The 22,563-nt window shown below is 34.8% G+C and overlaps 1 protein-coding gene across 5 annotated transcripts in view; it reads right to left on the reverse strand.

Moving 5' to 3' along the window:
* Positions 1-473: 473 nt before the first annotated feature.
* ppfia3 (PTPRF interacting protein alpha 3) overlaps positions 474-22,563 on the reverse strand; it is an 84,435-nt gene continuing 62,345 nt past the window's right edge. For 2 of the 5 annotated variants that reach the window (XR_012401042.1, XR_012401041.1), the window contains 8 exons: positions 21,296-21,569; positions 19,496-19,671; positions 19,136-19,233; positions 13,095-13,270; positions 10,887-10,955; positions 7,452-7,614; positions 5,173-5,231; positions 474-1,880 (listed from right to left, as the gene is read on the reverse strand). Coding sequence is in view for 3 of the 5 variants with exons in the window: in XM_073944550.1 (XP_073800651.1) it covers positions 5,185-5,231; positions 7,452-7,614; positions 10,887-10,955; positions 13,095-13,270; positions 19,136-19,233; positions 19,496-19,671; positions 21,296-21,322 (756 nt within the window). In the remaining 2 variants the exon portion in view is untranslated. Of the gene's footprint in view, positions 1,881-3,385; positions 4,419-5,172; positions 5,232-7,451; positions 7,615-10,886; positions 10,956-13,094; positions 13,271-19,135; positions 19,234-19,495; positions 19,672-21,295; positions 21,570-22,563 lie in introns of those variants that run through there. The other 3 variants (XM_073944550.1, XM_003198113.7, XM_073944549.1) reach the window with 2 other exon arrangements.

Consider the following 22,563-nt stretch of genomic DNA (forward strand, 5'->3'; position numbering starts at 1 on the left):
GCTTTTTTTAGCGTCTAATTATTTTGTTTAATCCCACCCCTTTTTGCAGTGACAGAATTTCGCATGCTCAAACTCTAGTGTGACCGCGGCTTAACTTGTAAGTGCCTCGTTAAATTGGACTGACGGTTCACCCATGTACAGCAGTCAGAAAATAATATTGGATAAAAAAAATCTGTAGTCCAATCCCCTGAGTACTGTATTAAGAAAGCTGCGGATGTCAGTTCACAGGGTTTGATGTCATTTTTCACATTGTAACAAAGTATTATGTAATCTTTGTACGGTAGATACTTTTGTATACGGATGTCTTTTTTTACAATGTAGATGAAAAAGCAAGAGGGGCTTTAGTAAAATACAAAATGGAATATATGTTTGTAGTTTGTTTTGTAATAAAAAAACAGCAAGTACACCCATTTGCAGTCGTAAAATGTCACCTCGCATGCACAAATGTCGAAATCACTCTGCGGTACCATTAGTAACACTTTAAAACATTTTATTTAACATTTTATTTTATTTCGATTTTCATCATTATCATCATTATTGTTTTATTTTGCAGACATCATTTTCAATTCGAATCACTGTCATCCTCGTCAAACAGCAATGGTTTGTTTTGAAATCATAACACAATTTCGTTTTGTCAAAATGTACACATACAAGTAGCATATTTTAATGACCATGTTTTGAATATCTCATATTTACGCTTTAAACTAGATCAAATTAAATTACAGTCAGAATTATTAAATGAACATGTACATACAGTTATTCAATACATACATAAAGAAAATAAATATAGTTATCATAAAAATAAAAAATCAAAATCAAAATACACACAATTTTACAAATTGTTCCCCAAGCTCTTAACCTCATATGTTTAATGTACACGTAATTTTTCTCATTTTTAACTTCATATTTGTCTTATTCCCCGAACGTTTTAGTTCGTTGTCGTCTTGGTTGTTTTGACATGCATCGCAACACAGAAGCTAAACGATTTCTCTCACTGGTTTACACCCGGATCCCTCCCTCCCTCCCGTCCCGTCCCCCCGTTTCTCCACCTCCGTCCACGTCTTGTCGTCTTTTATGGCTTGCGTTGTTAGAATGATTCTGTCCGTCAGGACTCATATCTGCTGGTCACTTGCTTTGTCCGCAAGCATCTATCAGTCAGTCTCACCCACCAGCTTCCCTTTATCAGCTCTCTCTCCTTCTCTCTCTCTTTTCGGACCTTTCGTCTTTAATCTAAAAGAGGTTTGAAAACCAACCAAAAAAAAAAAAACACCTAGTAGTACTTGAGCAAGAATTGTGCCCTTTGCGGCCTCACTCTTTCTCTCCCTGCGCTCTATCTCAGCTTGTGCTCGCTCTCGTGATTGAGAAACATCCAGCGAAGTCGTCTTTTAAGTACACTTCCTCTGAACCCTCGCGCATGTAAACATCCCTGAAGTCCAGGTTGAGTTGCCAAAAACATCCGTTGCTATTAGACTCAAGAGAGAGCGACTTGCAGCCGTTCTTGAGGAATCAAGGGCCATAGAAACGAAGGACGGAAAGACAAGAGAGTTCATCTACGGATGTCCCATTAGCACAGACACAGGAAGTGAGAAGAGAGAACGACAGAAAGAAAGATTAAACAGTCATCCAATGCCTCCTACCATCTTGTTTCTCGTACCACTCTCTCTCGTATGTGTGTCATACATTCTTCATGTCTTTTTGTCATTTCATTTTTTTTTTTTTTTGCTCTTTCTCCATCCCTCTTCTGTTATTGCAGAATGGTCACACCAGTAGAGTTATATTTATAAATGTATATATTCATTGCTTTTTTTGTTCTGCTTATCCCCCTTCCTCCCCGTGAATGAAATGTAAAGCCGGTTCCAGCTTTCCGACGACGATGCCTCCTGTGTGCGAGAGAGAGAATTACAACGCCGTCACGATACACAAAGTGAAGCCAAGGCAGTGGTCCATCTGTTAACTGACAAAAAAATGGAATCCATTTTTTAATTTTATTTTATACATATATATAATTTTTGAGAGGAATTGTGCATTTTAAAGGATACCTAAATTACCCCCTTACCAAATTTCAAGATTTTAGTCTTTTGTGTCTCCAGGATGTGTCTGTAAAGTTTCAGCTCAGAACACCCATAAGATTATTTATTATACCTTTCAGAATGTTGGATTTTCTGCTCTGAACACAATGTAGCCGTTTTTTTTTTGCCTGTGCCTTTAATGCTAGTTCTCCCTGCCCACCATTCCCACATGCCTCAATCTCCGCCTGGGCTATGTCAGATAAACAGCACAGTGACAGACATGAAGAAAGCTGATCTTATGTAACGTTTGAAAGAAATACTACCGTAAGAACTTTCCCAATGATTATTTGATGTATTTGTTGTGGAGTTAATGAGTCGATGAGAATGATGATTCACAAAATGTCATTACATAGTTCACACACACCGCAGTTTTGTACTGTTTTTGCATGCAAATGTGACTGGATACTAGGGCTGTGCGATTAATTGAAATCAAATCACAATCGCGATTTGAAACGTTGCTATTAGCGAATCACAAGAGGCTGTGATATGAAATATATATGTTGTACATCATTTCCTCCACGCAGAGCAAATGTGTAACTGCAGTCTGTGTGTGACAGTCTTGCTATCCAATTGAGTGAGCACACTTTTGTTCTACCCAATCAAAATTGTGCAACCGAACTATGCGGAAAGCCCACAATAAAACAAACAAACAAGAAAGTTGGAGACATGGAGACATGTTAATACGCGTCTGTCAATCAATTCGGTGGGCGGAGAAAACGCACTCCTATTTCACGTTGCGGTGGGCCTCAAAATGGGAGGGACTAGGATTCCATTTTAACGTCAGGAAACTTAAAAAACAGAGACTTATTGTCTTTATGTCACCCCAATATAACTGTGGACACACTATACCCGCACACAGTTCTGTCCAAACTGCTCCCAAAAGATGTTTTCATCATAGTTGCCATTTTAAATTATTTTAAGAGTTGCTGATGAGATGTGTTTGTGAATATTCCGGCAGAGTTTCTGTGTGGGCTTGATGATGATGAGGATGATGATGATTCGCACACAAATCAAAAGCACACAATGAATCACAATGAAAACATGAAAGCAAAGTCTGTTCCAAAACATGTTTTAACAACACAAAGAGCATGCAAAATATGGAGAATGCTCTGTGAGGAATGCTAAAAGTACTCGTAAATGAGTGAAATTTTGGTGATTTACGTGTGTACAGAAGGTAATCATTGACAGTGGTGTACCACAAAGCTTTGGGCCCTGCCCACACATGCCCATTAAAAGCCTTCATTAAATACTTCTCTCTTTAGTTTCGTTAAGTTTGGAAATGTTTTTGAGGCTTAGACAGTGTAAGTCTGGTGGGCTACATGCATGTGACGTTTATTTCAAAACAAGACTTCCAATTTTAGATTCTGCATCAAATTACATTACAAATGTTATAACCACACAATGTATGTTAAATGCATGTAAAGTGTTTACTTTCAATTTCAAATATCTCTGTGATTCAGGGTAAAGTCTAGATAGGCTACAGCTGGGCATATGCACATCAGTATAGTATAGTGCTGGGCGGTATGGCAAAAATGCAATCTCAATAATTATTTTCCGTATTGAACGATAACAATATATATTTCAATATAAGCTGTAAATGCTTACAGACTTAGAAGAGTACCACAACAATAACTGAAGTCACAAAAATTATAGGGTGCATTAAATGGCATTAATCAGTGGCCGAAAATTTAAAAACAACACACTATTAGATTCCCATTGCTGCACATTTCTCCTGTGTGATTGCCTCTTACATCAATATAGAGTAAAAATAGTCCAGAGCTTATCATTGTTATTGACATAAATTTTATCCTGACTCGATATAATATTATTATCGGCCCAGCCCTAACATAGCATCATTTATGTAACACTGTAAATTACATTGTACAGTACTGTGACGGTTGGGTTTAGGGTTGGAGTGGGGGTAGGCGTTAATAAAATACAATTTATTGGGTAATTTAATACATGATATAAATAATTCTCATAAACTTCCGGATGCAAACATATCTGATCAAGAATCAGCCATGTTTCAGGGAAACATTCATTTATCTTATTTAGAACAGATTCAACATGCTTCATTTAACCAGCAGTGAAAAACTTAAAGGCTTAAAATGACAATTCATTTGTATTTTCTGAGCTTTACTCTTTGACCCTTAAATAGAGTCTTCATCAAATCTAATATGAAATGATTATTGTTCCACGTATGCCATTAAAGATTTATTCTGCACATAGATTACTGTTAATATCAATGACATTTTAGAGCATAGGTCTCAAACTCAATTCCTGGAGGGCCACAGCTCTGCACAGTTTTGCTCCAATCTTGATCAATCTTGATCATTAATTTATTTTTCTCTAAGAAAAAAAAATGCAACAGGTCACATTTTAACGATCTGAAGTGTTTGAATAAATATGTTTGAAAATTTTGAATAAATATTTTGCTAAATGAATGAATGCAAATGCCAATGTAATTGAACTTATTTTTGGAGTCCTCCAATCTTTTTTTGTATATATATATATATATATATATATATATATATATATATATATATATATATATATATATACACACACACACACACTACTGGTCAAAGTTTGGGGTCAGTAGGATTTTTAAATGTTTTAAAACAAGCTTCTTCTGCTAATCATGGCTGCATTTATTTCAGCAAAATTACAGTACAAATTGTAGAGTTGTGAAATGTTATTTCACTATAAAATAACTGTTCAAAAGTAGATTATCATTTAATTTGATCATTTATTCCAGTGATTTTAGAGATGAATTTTCAGCTTGATTACTTCAGTCATATGATCCTTGAGAAACCACTTTAATATGAATTATTATTAATATTATTATTATTATAAAGAGTATTATTATTATTATTAATGGTAATATTAAACAAAGCAACAATGACTTGTTTATTTATATATTTACTTAATTTAACTTTTTTTTTTTACATTTAAAAAATGCAGCCTTGATGAACAGAATGATTTTCTTTAAAAGACATGAAAAAAAAACTGACCCCAAACACAATCATATAAAATAAACATATAACTGTTCTATTAAAATGTGGTATAATGCAAATGTAGAAATATAGAAGGTCTCTCTCACCTCTGCAGTCCCTCAACAGGAGTAGGTCCTCACTGACCCAGACTCTGCCCTTGGAGATGCTGAAGACAGACAGGATTTTGTTGTGAAATGTATTTGTGGACAGATTTACACAGCTTTTCCTGCTGCATCGCCTTCTCATAAGGAAACAATGTCTAAACAGTTTATCTGAACATTAACAGAACATCACTCTGTCATAAAGTTATTTCAGACCTGATTACGGGGATTTCCACAGTCTTTGGATCTCTAACATAGTCATTTACTTCCAGTAATCTTTGCTTTAATAAATAATATGGATTTCCCCTTTTTATAACAGCTTTTTTAATCAACTGATGTTGCATTTAATGTGGAAAAAAATGTTTACTTGACTTTTTACACATTATGTTCCATATACAGTATGACTGCTGTTGAGTGGTGTACTGTAATGACAGCTTACTCATCACTTGTCTATTGTATTATTTTTGAAGATATAATAAATATGCTATATAGATATAATCTTTAAGATTCATGGATTAACAAAGTTGATCGGCACTAAAATATCTGAAGCTAGTTTTGTGCATTCACTAAATAAACGTTCTCATATTTTAGTGCCATGCGAAAGAGAAAAGATCACCAAGGCTTATAGAAATTAATGATTGTGACCTGTGTTTCATTCTTTGTACATGGATTGCTCAATTATCTGGATTTGGTTATTGATGTTTTGACACGACCCAGGATAGTTTCACGCTTTAAAACTAATTCGAGAGGTGTTGTCATAGCAACAGGTCTAGTTTTTTCATATAAACTGGATTAGATTGTGTCATTTCATGCAAAGATGATACGGAAAGTATGTGCCGAATGCTGATATTTTCTCGCAATAGTAACCAATAGGTTATATACTGTATTCATTTAAGGAAAATAATACAATTGTAAAAATATATAAATTAAAAACAAATCAGAAGCAAAATAAAGGTAGAAATACTGTCACGAGGATGGTCCTCCCCAAGGGCTTCAAAGAGAACATTTATAACATTTACTTTGTGGCCTATGAACAGAATCAGCAGACATGTTTTGCCATTTCTGCAGAGAATTTTGTATAATAAATTAAATAAAAAAATAATACCTTTTTAACTTTTATTTAATGTTTATAATGTAAATCCAATTAGATCCACTTATGTGGTAAACAAGGCAAGTCTGTCATATATCTACTATAAGACAGAAAATATGACTTTACACACTGAACTGTAACTAAATCATATGAACATTTTATTATTAGTCAATAAGATTACTGAAATTAATTTAAAAACTGAATAAATCTAAATGTACACACATTTACACAAGTAAATAAACAGACTCAATGATGGACTAAAAATCAGTCAATTTCTGCGAGCGCAGATTCCGTGTGGGCCTACCTATAGGCTAAATTTAAGATACCAAAATTGACTTTTTTTAATACAAGTGCATACTTTAAAGGTGGCGTCCCAGCTTTAGCATAATTTCTTTCTTTTTATAGGTCAATATTATTATTTTTTGCTTGTTTTGTTTTGGTTTGACAGCTAACATGCAGTAATATGAATTTTCGCAAACGTTGCAGACACCTTTGCATTATCAAAATACTTTTTAATACAAATTTAATTTAAAAAGTCAGTTATGCCTTACGTCACAGAATTAAGAAACTTGAATATGATCCTAAAGAAAATACACTAAAGTAAAACTAAATTAATTGCTAAATACCCATGTGTAAAACCTGCAGCCATCAAGAAATGTGTAACGCTATTGTGTATTATATTTACCAAAATGTTTACTATTAATTTTACATAACTTTGTTGACATGGATAATTGAATATTAGTCAGATGATGTCCTTACACTGATGTGCCATCAGCCAATGCATTGCTGATCATGATTACAAAGATCGATACAATCTGTCCATCACAACAATCACAAGTACGTGTAGTGATCCCAGATCAGTTCAGTCAGACATTTTAAATTTAGTTTCGCTGTTTTCAAAATCATCTTAGATCATTTAAGTGAGATACAAAGAACGGACTTCAGGTCATGAAACATAATATTAGTAATACTACTAATAATAATTATAATAATTCTGTTAAATAAATATTTGAGTTCAATAGCATGCTAGTGATATTAAGCAATTGCTTTTCATAACAATAAATAAATAATAATTTTTAGTAATAAGTTAAGTAAGAAAAATTTTGTTTTTAATAAAATAATTCTCAAATATTGTCTCTGTCAGTGACCCTTAAAATCCCATGATTGCAGTGGGGATGGAGGATGTTCAGCTCACCATCGCTCTGGACCTTCCTCAGCGTGACTGAGGGGGTAGAGATGGCTGAGGCACGGAAGTTAGCAGGCAGGGTCTCGGAGGAGTCAGACGTCACACCCCGCAGGTCCTTCTCCCGAAACATCTTCCTCCATGAAGGAGAGCGGGTGAACGTCTTAGTGCCATCCTGGAGGACCAGAAGACAAAAAACATCAGCGCTTGAAGTCATGTCCTTTTTGATTTCCATAGTGCTTCATAAAATTAAAATTGTGTCAAAGCAGCTTTACCAAAAAAATAAAAAAATAAAAAAAATAATCAATAACTGAAATTAGTAATAAGTTCAGTTTGTTAAACATATTCAATCTTGGCCTGTCAACCCTGGATTCTCCCACATTTTACCATTCTATCCTGCTATCATCCAGTTTAAGTATTTTCTCGTATTTCTCCCATATTTGTTATTTTTCTATGAAAAGTAGAACCGATCTCAAAAATGATGTAATTGCAAGAGCTGTTCAGGAGAATTATAATTTCACTTTATTTCTTGAAAACACTTTGAAATAAATATAAAAACCACATTCAATATAATATAAAAACTGCCACATTCCCTTCCTTTCCATTACAGCCGTCCGTCCACACTGTTTCCCAAATGGCTTCTGTACATACAATTTGAAGAGAAGCGAAAGCAGTCATTTTGGGAATTTGGTGTGTGTTTAAACAAACAAATACACATAAGAATATGTAAACATATCTATCTTGGCTTCTTCAATTGTAAACGCAATTAATTTAATCTGAAATGAGCATAAACAGTTATAAAAGTAATCAAATGCTTTCATCTTAGATCTGTGCAGGCTTAATGCCTTACTTCTGTTATCAAACAAAAAAAAGTGGAAAAATTAATTTGCTGCTTTCCACTAAACAACTATAGTAACTTTAATCAGTATTTAAATTCTACAGTGAATGAGATTTTATATACAGTATACTTTAATTTCTATATACTGTAGGCCATCGATTTTATTATGTTAAACCATTGATTTTATTTTCAGTAATTATGTATGTTATCTATTCTGTCATTTGAAGTTTTAATTTAAAAAGGTTTCAGCTCTATTTTTATTTAAAGTGCTCTGAATAAACAGATGTAGGAGTTTGGAGTCATTTGGGGATTTGTTGTGGGTGGGTTTGCGGGCGTACTCTTACATCCCAGTGTTGACAGATATGGTTACATTTGATTTTCTTCTCAATTTTGAGGAACAAATTAGCTCAGTTGTAAAGGGTAGTTTCTTCCACCTGAAATCAATTGCAGTTTCTGCCCCACAAAGATCTGGACACCATGCTTTTCTAACATCACGCCGAGATTACTGTAATTCCTTTTACTGTGGCCTGCCTCGAATGGCAGTTTCTTGCCTTCAGATTGTCCAAAACGGAACATAAAAGAGGAAATGTGTTCTCAATTTTAGCATATTTACATTGGCTTTCTTTACAGTTCAGACTTTTTTAAACAGTTGATGTATTGTGTACTAGGCTTTATCTGGACTTGCACCAAAATATATGTGACCTTGTGATTCGCTTCACCTTCCAGGGATCACTTAGTAATCAGCTTCTTTTTACTGTCCCATGTTCTAAAACTAAGAGTGATCAAGCTTTTTCAACTGCAGCTTCCAAACTTCAGAAGTTTACTAGAAATTGAATTGTTTTTCTTGAAATTATACTAAAACTGCTCTTAAACCTTATTTGCTTTCGCTGGATTTTGATCAGTGTTGGGTAGGTTACTTTAAAAGAGTAATAGATTACAAATTACTGATGGAAAATTACTTCTGGAAAATTTAAATCTGATTACATTACTAATTACTTCATGTAAAAAGTAATCAGATTACTAATCACTTTACTTTGAAGTTACTTTTAAAACAAAATATAATTATAAAAAATAAAGAATAAACTGCAGCTCTTTCAGTAATTTACTATTCACTGAAAAAAAACATTACAATGGGTTGATCACAGTAACTTGACATATTTAAAAGACTTAAAGAGTTCAACCAAAACTTAACATTCTCTCATCATTCACTTCTTCCAAGTCTGTTTATCACACAAACACACAAAAGAAAACATTTAGAAGAAAACTGGATACCTGTAACCATTGACATTCTTAAAAAAGCACTGCAGTATGTGGATGTTCTATGTTTGTCTGAGTAATTAGTTTGGTAATTAGTCTACCGAAATGTGCATACAAAGCATAAAGCTGATTGGTCAGTTCTAGTAGTGTGACTCAGTTTTTAACTGGTAGGCCTGGAAAATGCTAGCAGCTCCATTGGAAATAACAAACTTGCACGAGCAAAAGACACGATATGTGAATAGCCCCATAAGCAGCTATGCTTCTCTTCACATTCAGAAAACACCTTCACTCCTGATTGTGCACAAAAATTCAATTTAGCCTGTTTAGGCCGAGTTGGGCCGCTGTATTTTTGGACGCCAGTGTCCTCATGGCAACAAGTTGCTGGTCAAGATAAAAGCAGTTGAAAGTTCTTTAGAGACTGGACATAGACTGCATTTCACAGCAATATTTTAGTTTTTACGCTCCAGGAAAAATCAAAGTAATGTCTGTGTTTCCACTTGAAAAACCAATCAGTCTCGACAGCAACCATTACAGCTTAAATTCCAGGAATTTAAAAGCACATGCTTATTAACTTTTATCTTACTAAACTTATTAAAATGTTATCTAAAAGCCACATTTTTATTAAAATCTATTTGTAAAGCAATTACACTGATTTTAGAAACTGTAATCAAATTAAACAAATTTTAAATTCCCCAAAACGCATTACTGTGGAACGTGTTACTCAACTCTGTTTTTGACAAGGTTAGTTTTAATCTTTATCTTCCTCTTTTTTTCTTTTCTTATACGATCCATGCTTCTTTTGTTGGTTTTACATATTGTGTTTTTCTTCTAAAGCAATTCTTTTTTTCTTGCAAACGTGCTTTACACTATAAAAATGCTGTTTCACACAAATTCCTTCACATTGTCCCAATACAAATCTCTTAAGCTGACTCAATATTTTTAACAAATTTAAGTGGATTGAACATAACAATTAAGTTGTGGCAAAAAACATAAGAATTTTGTTGTTTCGACTCATTTTGAATAAGTAGTCTAAACAAGCAGAAAAAGTAGTTTCTTGAGTGTAGAAACATTGCTGACTTGACACAGAATGGTGGGTTTGTTCTAGTTAGTTCACAGATGAATCAGTTTATTTCAGTGTGAATGTTAAAGGATGTAATTCAATGTAGGGCAGCTCTCTATTGACCCCAACTAAGCGCAAGACAAATGCAAAAAATAAATAAAACAATTAAGAAAATGAATTCAGCAATTCAAAACCAAAGAACCGGAAAGCACAAACAGCCCCTGTGAGAGGAGTGTCATTAGACTTCAGAGTGTATTTGGGTGGTAGGAGGTAAACATCCCACGATGCTCACCTCGTCTGGCCTCCTTTCTGTTCCCATTGAGATGAGGGAGTTGTATTCCTTCTCCAGAAGTTGTCGTGCCTGCATGTGGAATAAACAAAGCTTACATGTTAACTAATGCGGACGGGTCGGGAATAATGTGTACTTCCATTGCTTTCAGCTATGAAGCTCTTATTGTTTTCAGTTTTATTCTTGCAGTCTGTCTACATCAATACAAAATCACTGTGAACGTGCTTTTTTGAAATGTCAACAAATGTTTTCTTGGTGTTTTAAATGTTTTATTTTAAATTCATGTTTTTGAGCATATTGATATTAGTATCATTAACTTTGCAATCATTTAAGCTAGCTTAAATTCATTTAATTATTGAGAAAGCATGGGATAGCACAAAAACAACTTTAAAATAAAGTATTTAATACTATCACTATGTGAGACCAAAAAAAGCATTACGCTGTAAAAAATAAAAAGTTGAGTTAACTTAAAATCCATTTTTTTCCAATGCAGTGACATGCAAACCTTCAGACGGGCTTGCGTTTCCGTCTGCCGCATTTGATTGCATATGAATAGAAGTCTATGGAACGAAAAGTGCAGTGGCATAAGTGTGTTAAAGCAGGGTTGGAAGTAAACTGTGTAGGGATGTAGCCCTTCAGAAACTGAGTTTGACACCCCTGGTCTACAATTATCATTATTTTTATTAAAAACAAGCTAAGGTCAATATTATTAGCCCTCTTTTTAAATTATCTACAGAACAAACCACTTTTGTCCAATGATTTCCTAATTGAGGAATAAATTACTGAACTTGCCTAAACCTAATTGACCGAAGTAAATTGAACTGCAGAATACTAGTATCTTACAAAACAAATAAAATATTATGGGCTTTCAAACGGTAAAAATTTTGGACATTTTGGACAGTCTGAGGGTGAGTAAATGAACAGCAAATTCTCGGGTGAACTATCACTTTAAGGCAGTGGTTCTCAACCATGTTCCTATAGTCTCCTTTGTCTTACACACCCAAAATAATTCCTTAAGTCTCTTGTAATGAGTTGAATTAGGTGTGTTTGACTTTAGCCTGGTTTATAATTGACGCATTCGCTACTTCGATTGAGTGCATGTGGCGAATGTGATGTTGTTGATGGGTCTGGAAAGATTCACTTTGGGTGCGCGCGGCATGATTTCAAAATTTTTGAAGACTTGAGCGAACAGTTTGCACGGTGCCGCATTTGATTAGAGTTGAATATGAATAGAAAGTGCAACATCAGTGAGAAAGCAGCAAAGTTTTTGTTAAAATGTTTGGAAAACTGGATAATGTTTGGATAAGTTTGCTATAGCAAAAATAGGCCATGGCAAATGTGGAGACACAGGCACACAATTACAGAAATATGTTATTCCACCATTAATAGGTTTTACACTGATGTATATATTACAATTTTGAATTTAAAACAATTTAAGTTACAAAACTAAGTAACAAATTATTTCTTTGATAACTGGAAAAGAATTTTTGAACCCATTGGTTTACAGTATACTGATGCCCTTTTTTCTAGGCTTTATTGGTGATAATGGGGATAATGATAATGGTGTTGGCTTATAATTATTAAAAATAATTATTGCCTTTTTAGCAGAAGTATAGGACAGAAACCAGCCAGACAGTAAAGTGCCAATTGTTAAGTGGGCTAAATCTAAAAAAAAAAAAACTCTATTTTTTGTTAAGTGTACTTTTTTGCTTTTATTCTTGCCATAATAAAAAATATTTGTAGAGCAACCCATGTTCTGTGGGAATTAACCTTTCAATAAACTTTAATAGGTGAAACTGTCCGAGATATGAACAAAAGCAAGTGATGCATTAAAGTTTGATTAAAAAAAATCTTAAATGGCTATAAAAATCTTATAAAAATAATAAATAAAAATAAATAAATTCAACAATTTTAATGATATGATGTAATTCTGTTTTACGGTCAGTTTCTTTTGATCGCCCTCTGTTGTTTTAAAGAATTTCAGCGAACGTGTCAAGTATAAAAGCCTCGTTCGTTTCGTGAGGCGTAATCGCAGTCAGCAGAGTTGCGCAACGCGACACCAGGCGAAAGTATAACTCAGCCTTAAGGAGTGGGTTGGGGGGAGGGGAGTGGTGGTTGAGAACCATTGCTTTGAGGTCATGTTTTATAAATATCATGTTTGAAAAGGTGTAAGCCATAAATGAGAGTTAGTGCACAGTCTTGTCTCTGTACCTGTGTGTTTTGATTGGGAATCTGCAGGAGCAGTGCGAGGTCAGTGTAATCGAAGGTGTCATCCAGGGCCAACAGCGCTCCATGAACACCGCTCTCAGTCAGGTTATCTGCGTACTCCTTCAAGCCGATGGACTGAACCCAGCACATCACACGCTCGTTCGACCACACCATCACATCTACAGTAGAAACACAAACACCGGACAGTGAACAGACTTCCAGGAGGCTGTTCACCACTCAACGGCAGCACAGCATCTTGAGTGATGACTCTGGATTTCATCTTTTGTGTCAGTAGCATCTGATCTCATAGATGGACCTATTATAGCCAATGCGCATTTGAACACACGTGTTTTTGTTTTCAGCCAAAGTCTGTGTCTCTGCTTTGTATTTCCAGAGGATTCCGTGGGCTTTGAATTGGTTTTGTTGACTCAGCTTCTCCAAACCCCAAGTTGAAAGGAAGGAATGCAATCATGGCGAACAGTCAAACTGTTCTTCTTGAATCATTTACAGTGTTAATACCGTTTGGTAAATATAAAACAGCCCACACAGCTGCAGGTAATGACATATTCTGTAGACTTCTGTCTGCTGGCAGAAGAGCAATAGATGTTAGTGTGTCATGAATTAAGGGTCTGGTTTAGGCAGCGTTGTTAACTATTTGTTAAATTAAACTACTAAAAATAACTGTTGCTAACTGCAGTGTAACTAATTAACTGAAACTTATATATACTTATATAAATGACTTCTCTCTATCTCTCTCTAAATGATATGTATAAGGGACTGTCTGAAGTGCATTTGAAAACCATAAACGCACAGCAAGCCATTGATTATCCTGCTTATTTTGTGATTATTTGTGCAGGTTTAGACCAGTTAAACCTAGTTTTGCTCATTGCTGCAAAATATGACCAGATTTTTGTTAGTTACGACATGTTAGTGTTCCAGTCCCTGCTTTGAATCAGTCATAGGCAGACAGAGAGGGAGCAAGAGAGAGGTTGTATGTGCGTGTAAATGACATGCGAATATCTAATAGCTCAGTAACAGGTTACTGGTAAATTTCCGGAAAAAGATCATGTGTGAACAGGCCCTTTTTGAAATACCGGTCAGTATTTTACAATAATAAAAGTTGTAACATTACCAGTAATTTGCTGGAATGCAGCTCTGAGTGAACACAGAAGGAAAATTGCTGGAATAAACACGTTTATTTTTAAAACATTTACGAGAGACATCTACTCCAGCCAGTCAGAACATTCAGGAGCATTTACATGCTGCTTATGAAAATAAAATACAAATACAAGTGCTTTTGTTTAGAGCTCATTTCTGGTTAATGATGTCAGAATTTACTGGTACTTTGGAAAGGATGTGTGAATGGTCTTTTCCAGAAAAATTTCCAGAACGTCCTTGCCTGTGTGAACAACGCTTTATTGAATTCACCATTAAATTCGTTCCAGAAATTTGGAGTTTACTATAGTCAAAAGTGGCTGGATCTACCTGTAAATTAACAATAGAACTACAGAGGCGGTAAAATTTAGTAATTTAATAACATTGTTAAAATAAAACCCACATATCTATTAACACACTGATTATTCCTAAAAATGTTTATATTTCCTTCTACAGTATTATTTTATTAAAATGATAAAACACAAAAGTTTCAAAAATTACACATTTACAAAATATAATTCATACATATACAACACAATTCACAATTAAAAACACATTTTTTCATTCATTTTTTTGTCGGCTTAGTCCCTTTATTAATCCGGGATCGCCACAGCGGAATGAACCGCCAACTTATCCAGCAAGTTTTTACGCAGCGGATGCCCTTCCAGCCGCAACCCATCTCTGGGAAACATCCACACACACACACATACAGCACGGACAATTTAGCCTACCCAATTCACCTGTACCGCATGTCTTTGGACTGTGGGGGAAACCGGAGCACCCAGAGGAAACCCACGCGAAGGCAGGGAGAACATGCAAACTCCACACAGAAACGCCAACTGAGCCGAGGTTGGAACCAGCGACCCAGCGACCTACTTGCTGTGAGGCGACAGCACTACCTACTGCACCACTGTCTCGCCCAAACACAATTTTTAAGTACACAAATACAATTTGTAAATTCAAAACACCATTCATAAATACACAGATCCAATTCATTTGGCAAAAATATTTAAATATTTGTATTTGTGAATTCACAAATTTTGTATTGTGTTTTAAAATGTAAAAATTTGATTTTGTAAATCTAAATTGTGCTTTTCATGTATGAAGAACATTCGGAAATGTATTATTTTGAGACTGAACTGGCTCGAAACAAAAGAGCTATGAGTATTTTTACCTTTAATTGCCATAGCAGTCAGTCTCTGCTACTTTTCCCTGACTGTGACTTTGAGTATGTGTGCCTCAGTTGCCTAGCAACTTCTTGCTAACAAAAACATAACTGCCTGATGGCATAAACAACTTTACATCAGATATGCCTTTCAAAACAACATTTTCAGTGCATGACAAAACTTTTTCTCCTGCTTGTGAAAGAGAAAATGAAAGTGAGGTGTGGACCTTCACAAGCAATAAACCTTTTACATTTGCAGGCTGTATTTCCAAAAACATGGTATTTTTAGTGTAATGACTTCATAAAATATGACTAAAGACATTTTAAGCTTAATCTATAGTCATAAAATGTATTAATGTAATATATTTGAAATATTTTAGCAGTAAACAAGGCCTTTGATTGTACTTTTAATAAAGCCAATGCACTGACCAGCAGACAAGAATTAAGACTGAAAAGAAAATGTATGGAGAAACAGGTATAGAGACTTGCTCAGTCAATCTCTTTCTTTCTCTCTCTTCCTCTCATTAATAATACCCTGCATAATACAATTAGCTATTACATGTAACTGCAACAAAGCAACTCAACATTCGTACTTTACTGGTTATAAAGTATTGTTATCCAATTAGCAACAGAGGTTTAGGTTCATCTGTTAAACTGTAAACTTGCTATTTTCCCCCTGGGGCAGAATGAAGTAGTCTCTTTAGATTGTGCATTCCTGTTAAAGAGTGACATGAATGCTGTATTGCTGGTTTATTGAAACAAAACTGATGGAAAGCTAAGTTTTGTTTCATTTAATGTAGTGTTGTTTTTATGATGTTAAAATCCTCCAAAAATACAAAAATTAAATAAAAAAACTGTCAAACCATAAACAGACATGATTCAAAACATGAATATTGCAATAATAGTATATGAACAAGACCAAAGCTAACACTGGGACTAATGTGGAGGAAAAGACTGTCTTGGTGTCACAATCACTAGTGATCTGTAAGAATTAGATCCTTACAGATCACGGGTAAACTCAGATTACATAGAACTACAAATCTGTCTGTATATCGACTGCAAGCTCCAGTCATGCACCACACACTCACACCTGTCACTCACACATTCACCTGACTCCCACAGCTGAAGCTGCTCATGGACTGATTACATATTTACATGTAACACTCACATATTTACAGCTCACTTCGACACCCCCATTGCAGAGTCTTGTTATACTGTGTGTGAACATTACAACACGTTTTCCTCGCCTTGTTTGTTTGTTTATGTTGTCTGCTTCCTGCCTGTTTGACCATCCGCCTGTTTTATGACCATGACTCTAGATTTGCCTTCATACATTTCTTTGCTCCTGATTGTGACCGTTGCTTGCCTGACCACTCAATAAACCTGCGTTTGGATCTGCATACCTGTTGTCAGCATCACTTCACATTACACAAGGTAGCCACAGTTTATAATTATATCTTTAAATAGAAAGAACAAAAATTTCTAAAATAGCAGGTTACTGATTGTTTTAGAGCATTTTATGCTTTGTATTTGGTGACGCATTCATAAAAAAAAATACATAAATGGCAATTAAATAGTTATTTAATTAGAAATTATATTTATAAAAAATGCTAAATCAATTGTTTCTAAAGATGCACCTTAACTCTGGCATCACAATATAATACACACATATCGTAAAAATAAATTTTTATACCGTCTTAAAACTCCATTAAACGGCTTTATAAAAAGGATCTGTGCTTTCTAAAATCCCCTTTACATTCCTAAGTATTGCATGGAGAGATGTGTGCATGCAAAAGTCATTCACTCAAGCTTAATATAGTCTCAAATGGCATGAAGGCATCTGTGTTGCTATGCGATGAATAACTTGTAGATCAGCGAAGGCATCTGTTTCTAATCAAGGTAGTGAATGAGGCAGCGACTGCACCTTTAAAACAACTGGCAGATTAATAGTGCGATCTGTGCATTGTGCTTTGATCAGCTGCTCTTCAAAATGTGAAATGTCTAATGCTGCTCATAATGGAAGGCTGGGCTGCTCAGCGCTTTCCAGACGTCACTACTAGTAATGTATGTTATTACAAACAAACGCACTCTGTGTAAACACCCTTCCTCTCTCTGCCATTTTCTCATTCACTGTCCGATGGTTTGATGAACTGTACATTCCACGGGTGACTGTTGTTGCCTTTTCCCTTTGTGCGTTGTGTTTATCAGACTGTTCTGCTCTATGATTTGATTGATGATGCACAGCCAAAAGATTAACATGATAAAACCCAAAGAGGACTTGGGGAAAAATATCCTGAATTTCCTGCTAGGCCAGCTTAGAGCAACATGGTCTGGTTTATGTTGGTTTAGTGCTGGTCTAGCTGGTAGATCGGTTTAACCCAGGATGCAAAATGTAGCTGCTTGATCAGCGTGTCATTTAGAAAAGTATAAAAAAGTTTGTGTTGCTTACTTAAGTCTCTAACGCTCAACAAAGCTGCATTTTTCTGATCAAAATGATAAAAAAATAATAATAATAATTAATAATAATAATGTGGAATATTATTATCATTCATTCATTTTCCTTTGGCTGAGTTCCTTCCCAGCAAACAATTTAGTGTTTAATAGACGTCTAAACGACACCCCTAAATGTACCTTGGTACTATATATATATATATATATATATATATATATATATATATATATATATATATATATATATATATATATATATATATATATATATATATATATATATATATATATATATATATATATATGGCGCAGTAGGTAGGGCTGTCGCCTCACAGCAAGAAGGTTGCTGGGTCGCTGGTTCGAACCTTGGTTTAGTTGTCGTTTCTGTGTGGAGTTTGCATGTTCTCCCTGCGTTCACATGGGTTTCCCCCACAGTTTAAAGACAAGCGGTACAGGTGAATTGGGTAGGCTAAATTGTCCGTAGTGTATGAGTGTGAGTGTGTGTGTGTGTGTGGATGTTTCCCAGGTATGGGTTGCGGCTAGAAGGGCATCCGCTGCGTAAAAACGAGCTGGATAAGTTGGCGGTTCATTCCGCTGTGTTGACCCTGGATTAATAAAGGCACTAAGCCGACAAGAAAATGAATGAATTATAGAATGGATAGCAAAACAATAATACAGAATTTTTTTTGCAATCTGGGCTCAAGACCAGCATCATATCAGGCCCAAATAACAAACTGAAAAAGGCTTCAGGAACAAGCAGAACCTTGGTGTGTCTTCATTTAATCAGTTTTGGCCAAACAAATATTTTTCATGAGTCCAACATCCAGCTGTGCAAGAAAACGTCTGACATAAGCAAAGTTATGTTTCGCTACAGTATTGGTTTAAAAATATTTTATTTCAAAACTTTTTTTTACTAATGATATATGATGTAATAAGTTTTTATCTTAAAAAATAAACATTTGTCATATCTCTTTATTCTAAATATTAAGGAAAAGTTTTTGGTACATTAAAAAGTGTGGGTATGGTGACCATCCGACAAGCTAATCCAGCTAAAAATAGTGTTTAAAATGTCACCTAAATTCAGTATTTAAACCTCATAATTAAATAGAAAATAAAGCGTATAACTGCAATAAGGTCCACTTTTTGAGAAAAAGAACCACCTCTTTCACCAGACTGCCTACAGTGCGCACATAAATCCCATAAAAGGACTCCTTAGTACTACTTAAAGTTGGGCATATTTGTTAGCAAACAAAAAATCAAGTAAGCTAAAAACCTTTATTCTGGTGCTGGCTCTCATCTCTCCTCCTCTCCAGCTCCTTGCGGTCATAATTGAGGCGCTTCAGGCACATGATGCCATAATGCATGCTCACCCTGTGGGTCAAAAGAGCACACAGATAAAGAAAGAGGTCACAGGGTTATCTAAATTCATTAAAGACCTCCACCCCAAGAAAAAAAGTGTTACAAAAACTGACCCCAGGCACACTGGAGATTAGCAAAGGCCTAAAGACACACACCTGCACCCTGAGAGTAACTGATGAGCATCAGGTGAGCATGAGATTAAGACTGATGAAGAGAAGGAGTAATGAAGCGTGTGGCGGCATTTAACTGATGGGGAGAGAAAAACAGACATTACCTGTGGAAACTGTCCACCATTTTCAGCTGGCCACGCAGCTCTTTCTTGGTCAGATGGTCCAGCATGCGGGCATCCACAAGAGACTCCATGAAGTAGCTTCTGTACTGGGGCAAACCCAGACTGGGCAGCCAGTCATTGCCCACCCACTCATGGTTCATGTCTCCATAGGCCAGGATCTAACATGGAGGAAAGGAAAATCATCTTTTTTTGCAGCTGTATTTAAGTTTGTTCACTGTAGTGTGGAGCTTATGCATGCAAAAATCTAAGTTCAGGGCTTTACTGTAAAAAAAAATGTACTGACAAAAAGTCAAGACGAAAAATCATCACCTTGGAATTATAAGGCTCTATCTGTGTTCTAAATGCGTTTGAGATATTGAGCTTCAGAGTGTTTGCATTCCATACAGTAAACAATATGTGTGTAACAGTTCTAAATGTACTCAAAATGTATCAAAATTCTCTTAAATTTGCAGATTGGGGTAAAAAAATAACAGGGCAAAATGCAGATAGAAGCTTCTAAATCTAAAAAATCATATTACGATTGGAATTATAAGGTTTTATCTGGCAGATCATTAATTGAAGCATTACCTTTCAAGAAAACCAATAAGTCTGCTTAATAATTTAATAAAATAATTTGGTGTTGTAACAACATATTGATGTTTGAGAAATAATTTTTTGTTTTTGTTTTCTCTAACATTTATTTAATGTTTAAGGATTAAATAATAATTTAATATAAAAAAATATAAATAATATATTTTTCTCTAGTTTAAATAAAGCATATAAGGCTGTCCTAAATATTTTGTCCAGTTTGTCCAAACAAAAATCTAAAAATGCTACTATTGTCTATATTATTAATTATTATATAGACATATTATAATATATAGATATTATAATAATTCAATTTTATTACAATTTTAAAACAAAATAATATAAATATATTGTTTACAAATTTACATTTTATACATTAATTTATTGTTTTCTCAATAAATATTTATTGCAAAATGTAAAAAATAATAATTACTTTAAACAAAAGAAATGTAAAACTCCATTTTATTTTAAACATTTATATAGTATTTTTACATGTTGTTGCAGTTATATTGCACAGCAAATACACAGCAAAATATAAATTCATATTTTTAATAGGAAGCTATACAATATTATATTTGTGCATACACATTAGTTTAATCAGTCCTGAAGTCAAATCTACAGCTAATCTAACAAAATAATTTACAACAATGGTTTAAAATCTAGCAGTCAAATGTATATGTTATAGAAACATATTAGATACAAACTTAAAAAAGAGGAAGAATCAAGAGAAACGAAAAAAAGAATCAAATGCAATTTACATTCTGTAGTTTGTAATCATTTTTTACAATATTTTGCTAGAATTTAAATGTATTATCTTTCTGTTTCTAAAGATGTAGGCTGACTAAAATATTATTTTAATAAATAATTATCAAATGCACCAAAATATATTACCTATATTCACTAAGAAATAGATAAAAAATGTTCACTTTCAAAAAAGGGGGTTACTCAATTATGCTGAGCACTGTATTTATTCAATAAATATTTAAGATACTAACAATTAGGAATTTTAAATCAAACATTTCAGTGCATCAGAAATGTACAATTATTTATCTCAAGCGCAACAAGGGGAAAAAAAGAATTGTGGTACTCTGTGATTGCAACACACATACACACACACACACACTTGATATAGGGTCTAATTGAACATAATTGAATGGGAACTATCTGATCCATCAGCTACAAAAAGTGTTTAATGGACATATTGACGTTACTCACCTGATCCCAGCTAATCTCTTTCAGCTCCTTGTGCGTGGAGGTGACAGCATGATAGCAGAGAGGTGAGGAAGAGGAGATAAGGAGCGCAGCAGAGGGACGGCAGGAAAGACACACCGATGGACAGGAAGAGGAAAGAAGAGAGCAAAGAGGGAGAAAAGCAGGAAGAAGAGGTACAAAGGGAGGAACAGTTTGTTAGTGACCGGGTCATTAGTTGGAAGCAGTTCACACTGAAACAGAAAAAAGAGGGAAAGTTGAGGATGTTCAACGCTACAGCCTAGCCGGACACACAGAGGGGGAGAGAGAAAGAGAGAGACGCATCAACACATGAGCACTCCACTCTCTCCTCATGATGCCTCGCATACTGTCCACTAGGGGGCAGAGCGCTTTACCATCCCACAAGAATGAACTCTATTTGTAGCTATGTCAAATTTACACACACAATAAATAAATAAATAAATAAATAAAACAACAATAACATGACCTAATTAGCACAGAACAAAATGAACAGGTGTTTGTAGGACAAGGTTTTTTTTATGAAAATTCTAATTTCTTAAAGAGATAGCTCACCCAAAAATGTTGTTAATTTCCTCCCCACTTCTTTTGTGTTATATTAAAGAGCGTTTTTATTTGCTACTGCTGCTTTGTCATTCATGAAAACCAAGTCAATGCCTATTTGCCCTTTTAAAGTCATGTAAACATAGTATACAGTACAGCGGCGGTCTCAAACTCAATTCCTGAAGGGCCACAGCCCTGCACATTCCCAGCAAGCATTTTTTTGTTTTTAAAAGATGTCCAATAGACGTCTAAACATTGTCGTCTAGGCTAAAACAAGGCTGAATTTGGGCTTTCAATGAAAATCTAATAGACGTCTACGAATAAGCTAAAACAAGACTAGTCATCAAATAAAGAGAAATGAATGAATACACATATAAATTCTGTCTAATCTGTCTATTTGATGGCTAGTCTAGTTTTGAGCTTTTCTTAGATGTCTATTAGATTTTCACTGACAACCCAAGTTTAGCCTTGTTTTGGCCAAGCTGTCTATGTTTAGGTGTCTATTGGATGTCTATTAAACACTACATTGTTTGCTGGGTTTTAGCTCCAAGCACTTTCAAATCACGCCTGCTTAATAATAGTCTAGTCTACTAGTAGTCCAGTAGTCTTGAACAACCCAATTAGTTGAATCAGCTGTGCTTGATTAGAGTTAGAGCAAAACCTTGTAGAGCTGTGACCCTCCAGGAATTGAGTTTGAGACCCATGGCGTGCCG

The sequence above is a fragment of the Danio rerio genome, chromosome 3 (genome assembly GCF_049306965.1).
Source record: "Danio rerio strain Tuebingen ecotype United States chromosome 3, GRCz12tu, whole genome shotgun sequence".
NCBI lineage: Eukaryota > Metazoa > Chordata > Actinopteri > Cypriniformes > Danionidae > Danio > Danio rerio.